Source organism: Polypterus senegalus, unplaced genomic scaffold, assembly GCF_016835505.1.
Source record: "Polypterus senegalus isolate Bchr_013 unplaced genomic scaffold, ASM1683550v1 scaffold_3790, whole genome shotgun sequence".
Taxonomy (NCBI): Eukaryota; Metazoa; Chordata; class Cladistia; order Polypteriformes; family Polypteridae; genus Polypterus; species Polypterus senegalus.
Genome location: NW_024380482.1, coordinates 14739 through 25000, shown reverse-complemented (window position 1 = coordinate 25000; position 10262 = coordinate 14739). Strand labels below are relative to the sequence as shown.

The 10262-nt window shown below is 53.1% G+C and overlaps 3 protein-coding genes across 3 annotated transcripts; 2 read left to right on the top strand and 1 right to left on the bottom strand.

The window, feature by feature from the left end:
- Nucleotides 1-366: 366 nt before the first annotated feature.
- Nucleotides 367-3528, top strand: nipsnap3a (nipsnap homolog 3A (C. elegans)). Its single transcript, XM_039742759.1, has 4 exons — nucleotides 367-577; nucleotides 1053-1202; nucleotides 3078-3164; nucleotides 3265-3528. Exons 1-4 carry the CDS (start codon nucleotides 382-384, stop codon nucleotides 3339-3341), a joined length of 510 nt encoding a protein of 169 aa, XP_039598693.1. The 5' UTR covers nucleotides 367-381; the 3' UTR covers nucleotides 3342-3528.
- A 2052-nt stretch (nucleotides 3529-5580) lies between these two features.
- Nucleotides 5581-7817, top strand: LOC120520233 (probable pancreatic secretory proteinase inhibitor). The gene is made up of 3 exons (XM_039742760.1): nucleotides 5581-5792; nucleotides 6065-6180; nucleotides 7718-7817. Exons 1-3 carry the CDS (start codon nucleotides 5700-5702, stop codon nucleotides 7761-7763), a joined length of 255 nt encoding a protein of 84 aa, XP_039598694.1. The 5' UTR covers nucleotides 5581-5699; the 3' UTR covers nucleotides 7764-7817.
- Nucleotides 7818-7916: 99 nt separating this feature from the next.
- Nucleotides 7917-9679, bottom strand: LOC120520231 (E3 ubiquitin-protein ligase TRIM32-like). Its single transcript, XM_039742758.1, has 2 exons — nucleotides 9137-9679; nucleotides 7917-8632 (listed from the first exon to the last, which is right to left on the bottom strand). Exons 1-2 carry the CDS (start codon nucleotides 9668-9670, stop codon nucleotides 8285-8287), a joined length of 882 nt encoding a protein of 293 aa, XP_039598692.1. The 5' UTR covers nucleotides 9671-9679; the 3' UTR covers nucleotides 7917-8284.
- Between the last annotated feature and the right edge of the window lie 583 nt (nucleotides 9680-10262).

Below are 10262 nucleotides of genomic sequence, written 5' to 3'. Positions count from 1 at the left end.
GCCCATCGTCCAGACAATACACTAAAAATGTCGACTTGCAGACTGGCGATGACCGAGATGGATACCCGCACACCTGAGAGACCCCATGGTGCCCACCACCTCCAGCACGTCAGTGCAGCCTTTTAAATGATTGGCTGGGGGCCCTGAGCTCTCCTGGTGGCACTTTAACTGTAGGAGGTGTCAGGCAGATGTCTTGGGCATGACCTTTGTACCAGGCTCAATCAGAAGTGCCCACCTGTTCACATGTACCTGGATGGGACTGGCGTAGCCAGGCTACAGGATGGGTGGGCTGTAAAGAGTCTAGAAAGCGTAGCCCACCACCATGTGGCCTGGCAGTTGTGCTGAGCTCTGGTTAGACTTCATGTTAACTTGTGCCACCTTATGCCTAATGTCTCTGTGCTTTCCCATTCTCTGTTAGACAGCTATGCCCAGAGGACGGCGGTACGCGCAGCCCTCGCCAAGGACCACGACTGGATGTCCAAGTACATTTCAAAGATGATGCCCATGCTGAATTCTCAGGATAGTGAGGTCAACTATTTGGTGCCATGGTGTAAGCTGGGTAAACCCCCCAGACAAGGTAAGGACTCTGCCTCTTTAGTCACAGCTGCTAGGGGGGCCATTTTCCTCTGCCTGTACCTACTGTTCCCTCATTAAGTGCCCTCCTTAAATTGAAGGGATGCCCTCTGTCTTTGGTCCAACTTAAACACCAGCTTGATCGCTTGTTGACTAATTCAGGGTCACAGGTGGGCAATGCCTCTCCTGGAATCATTGGGCACATGGCTGAAGTCGGCCCTGGAGAAGGTGCCAGTCCAGTAAACAATGAGTATGGCCATTAGTGCCCAGCCACGCCTCTCCATAAGGTCCCCGTCATCATACCTGTCATTGGCATGACTGGCACTATGACAGCTCTTTGAGGAGTTCTGTAAGGCTGCCCCCCGGTGGCTTTCAGACCTCCACACACAAAAGTGAGAAGCAGAGGACCGAGTTTGCATTGTCTCTGTTGTGCTACCTGATAGCTGCCACCCTGTCTCATTAATCTCTGCCTTTTGCAGGTGTCTATGAATTGGTGTCCTTCCAGATGAAACCTGGGGGTCCTGCTGTCTGGGGTCCTGCATTCCAAGCTGCTATTAACACTCATGCCAGTCCTGGCTACGCTCAACTCATTGGGGTCTTCCACAGTGAATTTGGAGATTTAAACAAAGGTAAAGTCCGAGTTTATCTGCAGACCCTCTACCTTGTCACACGTTCTACTGCCATGGTGGGTCACATTGAGGTGCCCACTAACACCTGACCACAGGCTCTCAACGTGACTTCACTTTAGAGAGACAAGGGGACAGTTTGTGTGTGAACCACCAGAGAAGAGCCAGCTGGTCATGTGCCTGCCCTGGCACACAACTGGTGGAAGATGCCATGCCACGCATGAGCAGCCAGACCACCAACCCTCGTGTTTTTAATCCTCGTACATGAAGGGGAATGGTGTCATTTCATGTGCCTTTTAAAGTCCTATTTTGCGGTGACAGTTGTGCTGGCGTGGAGAGAATGCGTCCGAGATTACGACGGTGCCTTTGGATTGTAAAGCAACAGTCAGAGCGTGTGGGTATAACGTCTGGCCGTTTGAGGTGATGTGCCCTTTGACTTGGCGTGTGGATCATGTGATTCGATCCTACTGAACTCTTTGAAATCCCTTCAGTTGTTTTTTTCTGTCCAGCACCTTCTGACACTACAAGACCCCCAACTGCCCCCCCAATCTGTCACATAGTGTTAGACTTGTCGATGTTTAGTGATGCAAGATGTTGAGCTTTTTGGGGATCCTCCTATTTTTGCCTCTGTAGACCCTCAAAACATGCATTATTAGACCCTGTTGGGACCCCATTTTGTGTAGGAAATGACACCCTTTTGATAAAAGTAAACCAGTAGGGGTCTTCAGTAAAAACCATGAAGTTGTGCGTCAACCAAACCCCAGTGGGGTCACAAAACGTAACGGGGGGTCGGTAATCGTGGCATGTGGGGTGTCATTTGTGCCATCTCGAGGTGGCTGATCGTATTTGTGATGCTTTACTGGTGGTCCTCGCCCTTTTAGAGCCCCTCAGAGAAGGTGCAGAATGATGAATTTCAAACCTGAGCTCGTGGGTATCGTTTTTGACAACTTCAAGGTCGCTGATGATGAACTTCGTGTGATTTTTAATCCTTCAGTACCCCTCCATCAGATGGCAACAAGTGACACGTTTCCGTTACATTTGAGACGTTTAGCCGTCACTTTGCCATTTAAATGGAAGCCCACAGTTGACGCAGCCCTTCTAGTTTATGCTGCTCTTCTCCCTCGCGTTTCTTCGGCCCACCCCGAGTCATCTTCAGGTGGTTTGTGGTCCACGCCGTACCCTTGTGTTCTGTCCACAGCTTCACTGAAGATGGTCCGTGTTTAGGTCATCCTCGGGTGGCGCACCCCGGTGGTCCGTGTTTAGATCGTCGTTGGGTGGTGCACACTGGTGGTCCGTGTTTAGGTTGTTGTCGGGTGGCGCACCCCGGTGGTCCATGTTTAGGTCGTTGTTGGGTGGTGCACACTGGTGGTCCGTGTTTAGCTCATCCTCGGGTGGCACACTCCAGTGGTCCGTGTTTAGGTCGTCCACTGGTTGCGCACCCCAGTGGTCCGTGTTTAGGTTGTTGTCGGGTGGCGCACCCCGGTGGTCCATGTTTAGGTCATCCTTGGGTGGCGCACCCCGGTGGTCCATGTTTAGGTCATCGTTGCACACTTTGTTGGATTCTTGAGATTCAGTCAGTCCTTCCCTGGCCAACAAGGACCCCCAGATGACATGCAGATGTCTCCCGTCGCTATAACCTTCACGTTTTTCAGACATGAACCCTTCGGTGAAGTTCCGCTTTTCCCAGGGAGGTCTCCCCCTGTACTTCCCATCAATGCGTTTATTTATTTATTTTTATTTCTCAAATCTCGTTGGCCGCCACGAGTCTCCAAGAGGAGCTCCTCGCCTTCCGATGGCCGTGCTTTGTATTTTAATTCCACTTCTGGGTCTTTCCTGCAATTTTCATTCCAGTCCTTTCACATTTCTTGTTTTTGCCAGTTAACGTCGTCTGGTGGTACGAGAGTCCTGACAAGCGGGCAGAAATGAGACATCGTGCCCACGGGGACGCCCGGGTGGTGGCAGCAGGTAGGTGGTGGCCCGTCTCGTCTAGTCTCTCTCAGTCTGTGCGCCTTGTTCACTTTGTTCATTTTCTCACTCGTTGGCCTTGTCATGTTTGTGTCCCCAGTCCGGGAGAGTGTCACCTACTTGGTCTCGCAGTACAACAAGCTTCTCATTCCCACGGCTTTCTCGCCTCTGAACTGAGCGGGCAGCCCACCAAAGAAGACGCACTCGGCACGGGATCAAGCATGCAGCGGCCCAGCATGCTTTGCTCTGAGCTCCAGTCGCACGTGGGTGGCCTTCACGCTTACCTGGCCTTCATAAGTGAGGACGCTTGTGTTCGTTTTGTTTCTGTCTTTCAAACTTCTGCAAATAAATGAAATAAAAGTCACCGTCTCTCGTCCCTCGTGGTCTGACGTGACCCCGCAGCAGCGCCGACTGAAAGTTGGGGACATCTTGGCGGTGATCATCGACCCTGTGGGGTCTTTGAGGGGTGCCCTCTGCGGGTGAGTGTGATGTACCTGCAAGGGGTCACTGACTGCACCCCCCGCCTGGAGCGATTTGTTTCCTTTATTATAGCGGCTCGCGCAGTGCCCACCGTCACCAACTGCTGATGGGCACAGACTGATCAAACCTCCTTCAGTACCTTTGCCATCACGCTTGGCTCCAGGTGATGACGTGCAGCTCCCTGAAAGACTGGCGCTTCAGCAGGACGGGACCCCAATTGTCAGCCAGAAACCCTGGGTGGGGGGTGTATGTTCTCTGTAGAGAGGCAGTCATGTTGGAAGCTGAGCCACCCATGTGTGCCCCTCAGAATCGGCTCCAGACCCCACACTCCTGTGCCCCCTCTGAGCCTTGCTGTTGTCCCTGTCCACTGAGGTTACACCACCCTCTGTATGCCAGGTCATAGTTTAGTGTGCCCCCAAGTTTAGTGACGAGATACAAGGCAACTGCCAGTGGGCTTGGGGACGAATCTCGAATGTACCCACGGAGGTAGAGGACATCAGCTGTTGGGACAGATGCCTGCCAGAGTGGACCTGGACATCCAGCATGGGAAGGACATGAACGACGGGGCACCGCTGGACTGGCAGCTCGCTTCCCTCTACGCCATGCTGCAGTGAGCAGGTCAGTTTTTCAGTACGCACCATCATGACGATAGCACGATTTGGGTAGTCGACACCTGCCAGGGCTTACAGTCTGCGACATGGAAACCTTGTGTGCTTCAGAGTGGCCGACTAAAAGAGTAAAGGCAATTTATAAATGAAAAGTGTCACGCAGCACACAGGTGAGGAGGTGGGGGGCTCCGAATGACCCCACTGCGGGAAGGTGGCAACCTAAAGAGGGAAAGCCGGAACGTGGAGAGCCCGCAAGAATGATTTGGGATCTTCTGCCAGGAATGTCAAAAACACAGGACAGAAGGGTGGTCTCCTCGACCAGAGTGCCACGCCAGTCTTCTGCTGGTGCCCCAGACTCATTGGTCTCCTGTTTGATTATAGCGGCCTCAAAAGAAATGACAAAGTCACGTCACTTGATCGGCCAGTGTCACCATGGCTCAGCGTGTTAAAGGGGCGATAACATGCACGGTGCGCATGCGCAAGTGTGTACCACGGCGAGGCTGCTCGGTGTCTGCGCGAGACCCGGGTTGTGCGGAGGGAAAGGAAAATCATTTGATTTGATTTGATTCTTGTTATTAATGGGCGTATGTGCCGTCACAATCCCATAGCCACACAAAGGTAAATGAGCACTGGGGGGCGCTGTTGTCTAACGAACGACCACCGCATCCTCTTCATTAAAATAAACGCGCCACGCGAGCTCTGCGCGTAAAGACGTCATGTCGTCTACTCAGAAAACAGCAAACACGACAATAAAACCCGAGTTTATTTGAACTCCTCAGACGGCGAGAACAAATCGACGCAACCCAAAGCGCCGCCCGTTAAAGTGAATTCACTCCCACATGTCCACACGTGTCCGGTGAAGCTTCACCCAGCTGCTCACTCGCCCTGCCCATGCCCACCCGCCGGGGTCCGCTGCCACAGCTTCGACGTAAACAAAGTCACGTGAACTTCAAAGGTCATTTCATCTTCCGATTCTTCCAGACGCCCAGGTGATCACGTGACTGTACAAGAAGCACGTCGCATGGCAGTAAAACTAATGCCCAGATCAACCCCCACAACGGGCATGAACCCTCGTCCGTCTGTCTGATTTCACGAGCTCACCGTGTTAGGGACCCCCAGTGCTGTCAGGATTCCCATAATAACCGCCCTCAATGCTATTTGTGACTCGTTAAAGTGTCATTAAGCATTTTCAGCGATGTCCCCAAATCAGCCTTGTGTCGCCTACTGCATGGGAAGTTTTCCCACGAACACACCCGGCGGCGCCTTAATCGGTCACCATATGTCATTAATGTGGATTTGGTGACACGGTGTGGGGCGCCGCCAGCTGGGCGCTGACGTTCAAGGCCGCTTTTCACAATCCGTAGGCGTTCACCGGCGGGTCAGTTGTGTAAACGGCTTTCTTCCCGGCTGCTGTCCTCAGATCCAGAAGAGACGAGCTACCGGACACATGGACAAAGCGGTGATCCTCCTGGCACTGCTGGGCATCGCGCACCTCGCGTGTGCATCTTGGCAAGAGCCGGGTCAGCACGGCATTGCGAAGGTAAGTGCCCGTTGTCGCAGTCATCGCCATCGTCGGCAGTACAAGCTGGGCAGGCAGCAGTTTGACGCCATTGTATGGGCACAAGTCTCACGGATTTAACAAAAGGCTTACAAGGCTCAGACTTTTGGGCTTAGTGCCCACTTTGATGGGCACACCCAGGGCTTTGTTTGCTCAGTCACGCTGCCCACCCAGCTTGTACCTGCCCTCTCTTTGCTCTGTGATCGAGTGGCTGGCTCGTCTTGCTTAAAGTGTCACTTGTCCTCCTTTTGCAGGTGCCCCACTGCATCGGGGTCACGTCAGATGGGCCATGCCCTTTGAACTACGCGCCGGTCTGTGGCTCAGATGGGAACGAGTATGCCAATGAGTGCCAGCTTTGTGCCCAGCGACTGTGAGTATTCACGTGGATTAACTGCATGTGCTTGTCTTTGTCTCATATAGTGCCTTTCACGATGAATACCATAAGAAGGGTTAGGCTGCAGCTCAGTAGTGGCAGACCCCTGTGTGTCTGGAGGCCTGGCACAGGGCTGTCTGGAAAATGTGCCAAGTGTACTGCATGTGAGCACGCAAATGAAAATACAAGGGGCGTAAATACGAAAGAAAGAAAGAAAGAAAGAAAGGCTGAATGTCAGCAAACGAAGGAGCGGTGACATGGCAGAGGCGTCCTTCACACTCTCGTCCCTCCAGTTAAGTGCGCTCATGTTACCACTCTTGTGTTAAACATACGGGGGTTATTGCCGGGGTCCTGAAGCCGGAGCGGCCGCAGAGGGGTCTGCCACCTGACCCTGCTGGGTACCTTTGTTCGTTACTTAGTATGCCATCTGCTCAAAGATCTTTGGACAGGACAACCGGCGCCGACAGTTTCACAAAATGGGCAACACAGAAGACCCGGATGGACATTAGCAGCCCAGACAACAGGCTGTGGCTCATGAAGTCCTTGCCCTGTCACTGTATAAATGTCATTACATTTAATGGTAAAAATACTGTGACTGGAGAAAGTAAAACACCTTTTCTGAAAAAAAAGTTTATGTTCTACTGAAAATTAAACAATACATCGCACTGTATTGTACAGCCACGTTCTGTAAAATCGATATTTTTTTACCCTCAAAATATGCCACATTTCGTTTATTGATACATTACAGTTACACTGAAGAACTCTCCGTTCACGTGACAGTATAGAACTTAAATAGCGACGGTATCTAAACAATTGTAAAGCGCAGTCTCCGTAACACCGAAGTGACGACATTTGCATAAGGACACGCCCCCTTTTACCGTATTGGAGCCGCACACCTTCGCACAGTGCGAGAAACAAACAAAGTTAGCGGACTTATTTTTGCCCGCGTGCAGAAGGTTTTGTGAGGTTATGGAGGTTGATTTCTGGTGGGTTTTCTTCGATAAGCTGGCACACCAGTAGGCCACCAAACACCACCAAGGCAGACTTTACTTCTTCACCAGTCGATGTGCCAGGACTTCCTTAAACATGGGATTCAATGAGACAGCAGGTTTGCTGCTGGTTGTCGTTACTTTACTAATGCAGACTCCGTGCTGACGTTTTCTAACGGTTTAACGATTGGTGTATTTATGGCAGGCCGTGTATTTCAGGTTACAGTCAAACGGTCACTTCTATTGGAGTGCGTTATAAAGAAAAAACGTTCTTTACTATAAAGTTATACCTGAAAATATCGTCACTTTCTTTTTTACAGCAAATTCTGGCAACCACAGCTGCCCGTTTTTCCCGTAAATGTAACATTTAATTTTTTACAGTGTAGGGCGCCCCTGACTAGGAAGACCCCAGGAACTGGCAATGAGTGAGGCTCCGATATAAGAGGGTGTCTTCGTAGAGTGAACCGCTTCTGTCTTTGATGGTTTGTTTGATTGTTAGCGTGTGAAGCGCCATCTTACCGTCTCCATCAATTGTTCTTTTGCAGAAGAACCCGAAAAGAGATCCTGATCGCACGGGATGGCCCCTGCTGAAGAGAGCTCACCGACCCCCGAATCTGCCGTCTTAATAAAGAGACCTGAAGCATGCAGGCTGTGCCTCTCTTTGTCTGTTCCTTCCATTGTTCGTGGCACACCGGAGAGCAGCTCCGTGTCACTTGAGCGCCATACCGTCATCGAGCTCCGTATCTCCGGGACCCACAGAGGGGACCAATGCATATTACGTCACACCCCTAGTCTCCAGAATGTTCTTCACTTGCTTAGAAGGGAAGGCAGCGCGGGTTCAAGTCCAGAGGGCCGGGGCTCTTGGTGTTGAACTGGTGAAAGTCACAGCGCCGTTCGCAGGTACAGGGATGTGCTCAGCGGCGCCCCCTGTGTCCTCTCAGGTGTTCTGCTAGCCCTTTGCACACTCGAGCTCCACGTTACATCAGGACGCCATCTTGAATTGAGGAGCAGACTTAGATTTGATTTGATTTGTTTTTTTTTTTTTAAGTAGCTGGCTTGTCTGTGCCCATCCATCCATCCCCCCACCACGAGTCTGACGTCTAAAGCCCCCCTTATCTGTACCTGTACACCTTCACACAGCGGTGGTAGCAGTCGGCCACTGCCAGGTAGCCCTGCTCGGTCAGGCAGAGTGCGGTGGGCCCTTGAAGTCCGCTGCTGACGACAAGGGCGTTGAGGGTGGCATCAGGGTTGAAGATGTGAACTGAGCTCTGGCCCTCATCTGCCACGAAGATGTTGCCATCGGCATCGACGCACACCGCTGAAGGGTTCACAAAGGTGGCGCCATTTGCGAGTTCCGGGCCAACCTTCCTCTTGAGCTCTTTCTTTGGGTCGATCATTTTTAGGCAGCGCCCTTCGTATTGCCCAAACAGCTGCCCTTCCACAATCAGCAGCTCTTCATTCTGGAAAGAGACACAGAGGTGCTTACTGAATGGGCACCGCCACACGCCACAGCATGGGGGGCATTGAGGGGCTCTGTACCGAGGTCAGCCAAGTGGCAGAAAGACCACACTGCGGTCAGCGGTCACCTGGCACCACAGGGTCACTCTGATGTCTTGGTGAGGAGGTGACGTCGTGTCACTTTCTAGCCCACCTAATCTTGCCTATCCTGTCTAGCAAAGGGTGAAAGGCAGGAACAAACCCTGCACGTGGCACCAGCCCATCGCAGGGCATCACACACGGGCCAGTTTACCTGACCTGCATGTCTTCAGACAGTGGAGGGAAGTCAGAGTACCAGGAGGAGACTCCATGCAGGGAAAACCCAGGGCATGTGCCCCCCTAGTGACAAGTCGTGAAGTAGTCCTGGGGTCCTGCTGGTACCCTGGCGCTCTCCCCGCAGGGCACTCCAGCAAGTCCAGTCTCAAGTCCTTCTGCCCCTCGGACCCCCTTAACACAGAGATGCTCACCTTGCTCAGGGCTGCCTGCACGGGTCGGCAGAAGCCCTCTATGATGTTGTTGTGCGAGACGCCGTTTGTCCTCCAGTCCACTGACAGAATGTGGACCTTCCCACCATCGGTCCAGTCGGTCACCATCAGCTTATCAGCGGGTAGCACTGCCAGCCCATGAGAGCTCCTCCAGTCAATCTTTGGCGACTTGAGCTGGCAGAGCAACTGCCCCTCCTTGGAAAAGACCCGGAGCGCTTTGGAGCCGTCAGACACCAGCAGGCAGCCGTGTGCCGTCACCGCGATGTTCCCCAGACAGCCGAGGCTGGCGCCGCTGCAGGCAAAGCCGTGTCTGAAGAGGCCGTCCCGGGTGAAGATCTGCACGCGCTCGCTGCCCCCGTCTTTCACCACCAGATCTCCGTCGGCCATGCGTGCCAGGCCGGTGGGCCAGACAAAGTGGCCGTGACCAGAGCCTAGCGCCCCAACTTCGGTTAGGAGGGCATTGCACAAGACCTTCCGGACCCCCGAAAGCCTCCAGTGTGTGTGCGGGGTCTGCATCGTGCTGCCGCCCCCTGAGATGGGCACCTTTGGCCGGCTGCTGTCCTTCTTCTGCCTCCTCGGCTCCTGGAACTGCAGATTAAATCCGAAAGAAACACGGAAGACACAGCCCTGGCAACGTGACATGGAGTCAGTCAGGGGGCGGAGAGGGTGCCACTCTTGTCACCGGGTGCGCTTCTGAGAGGCGGCAGAGATCAAAGTGACGGTGTAAAGGCAGAGGGGGAGCAGGCAGCGAGTGGGAGGCCCGTGTCACTTTATTATTACAGTGCCACCGAAAGCCATTATGTGTGGTGACAGCCCGTCAGTAGCAGGACACTGCGTGTCCCGAGTCTCCCTGCCTGCCTCTGCCACTCCTCCCTGATCAAATAGCAACGCTAAGGTTACAGGTGTCCTGTTGTGACAGGCTGGCCAGCACCTCAAGTGCAGAGATCTGTTGTCATGTGACACGCTTGGCATCGAGGGACACACACACACACGCCTCCTGCACAGCCCCAGGACCCCACTTCAGGGACCACTTTAACTGCCCTTGAAGACCCCAGCATCCTTCATTCACAGTCAGAGCCGCTAAAGCCGACCACCAAGGGGCTGGGAT

Coding starts and splice junctions, on each gene's coding strand:
- nipsnap3a (XM_039742759.1), top strand. CDS start 382: ATGCCTAATGTCTCTGTGCTTTCCCATTCTCTGTTAGACAGCTATGCC. Junction 1,203..3,077: donor ATTTGGAGATTTAAACAAAG/GTAAAGTCCGAG, acceptor TGTTTTTGCCAG/TTAACGTCGTCTGGTGGTAC. Junction 3,165..3,264: donor CGCCCGGGTGGTGGCAGCAG/GTAGGTGGTGGC, acceptor TTGTGTCCCCAG/TCCGGGAGAGTGTCACCTAC.
- LOC120520231 (XM_039742758.1), bottom strand. CDS start 9,670: ATGCAGACCCCGCACACACACTGGAGGCTTTCGGGGGTCCGGAAGGTC. Junction 8,633..9,136: donor TGCAGGCAGCCCTGAGCAAG/GTGAGCATCTCT, acceptor GTCTCTTTCCAG/AATGAAGAGCTGCTGATTGT.
- LOC120520233 (XM_039742760.1), top strand. CDS start 5,700: ATGGACAAAGCGGTGATCCTCCTGGCACTGCTGGGCATCGCGCACCTC. Junction 5,793..6,064: donor GTCAGCACGGCATTGCGAAG/GTAAGTGCCCGT, acceptor CTCCTTTTGCAG/GTGCCCCACTGCATCGGGGT. Junction 6,181..7,717: donor CAGCTTTGTGCCCAGCGACT/GTGAGTATTCAC, acceptor GTTCTTTTGCAG/AAGAACCCGAAAAGAGATCC.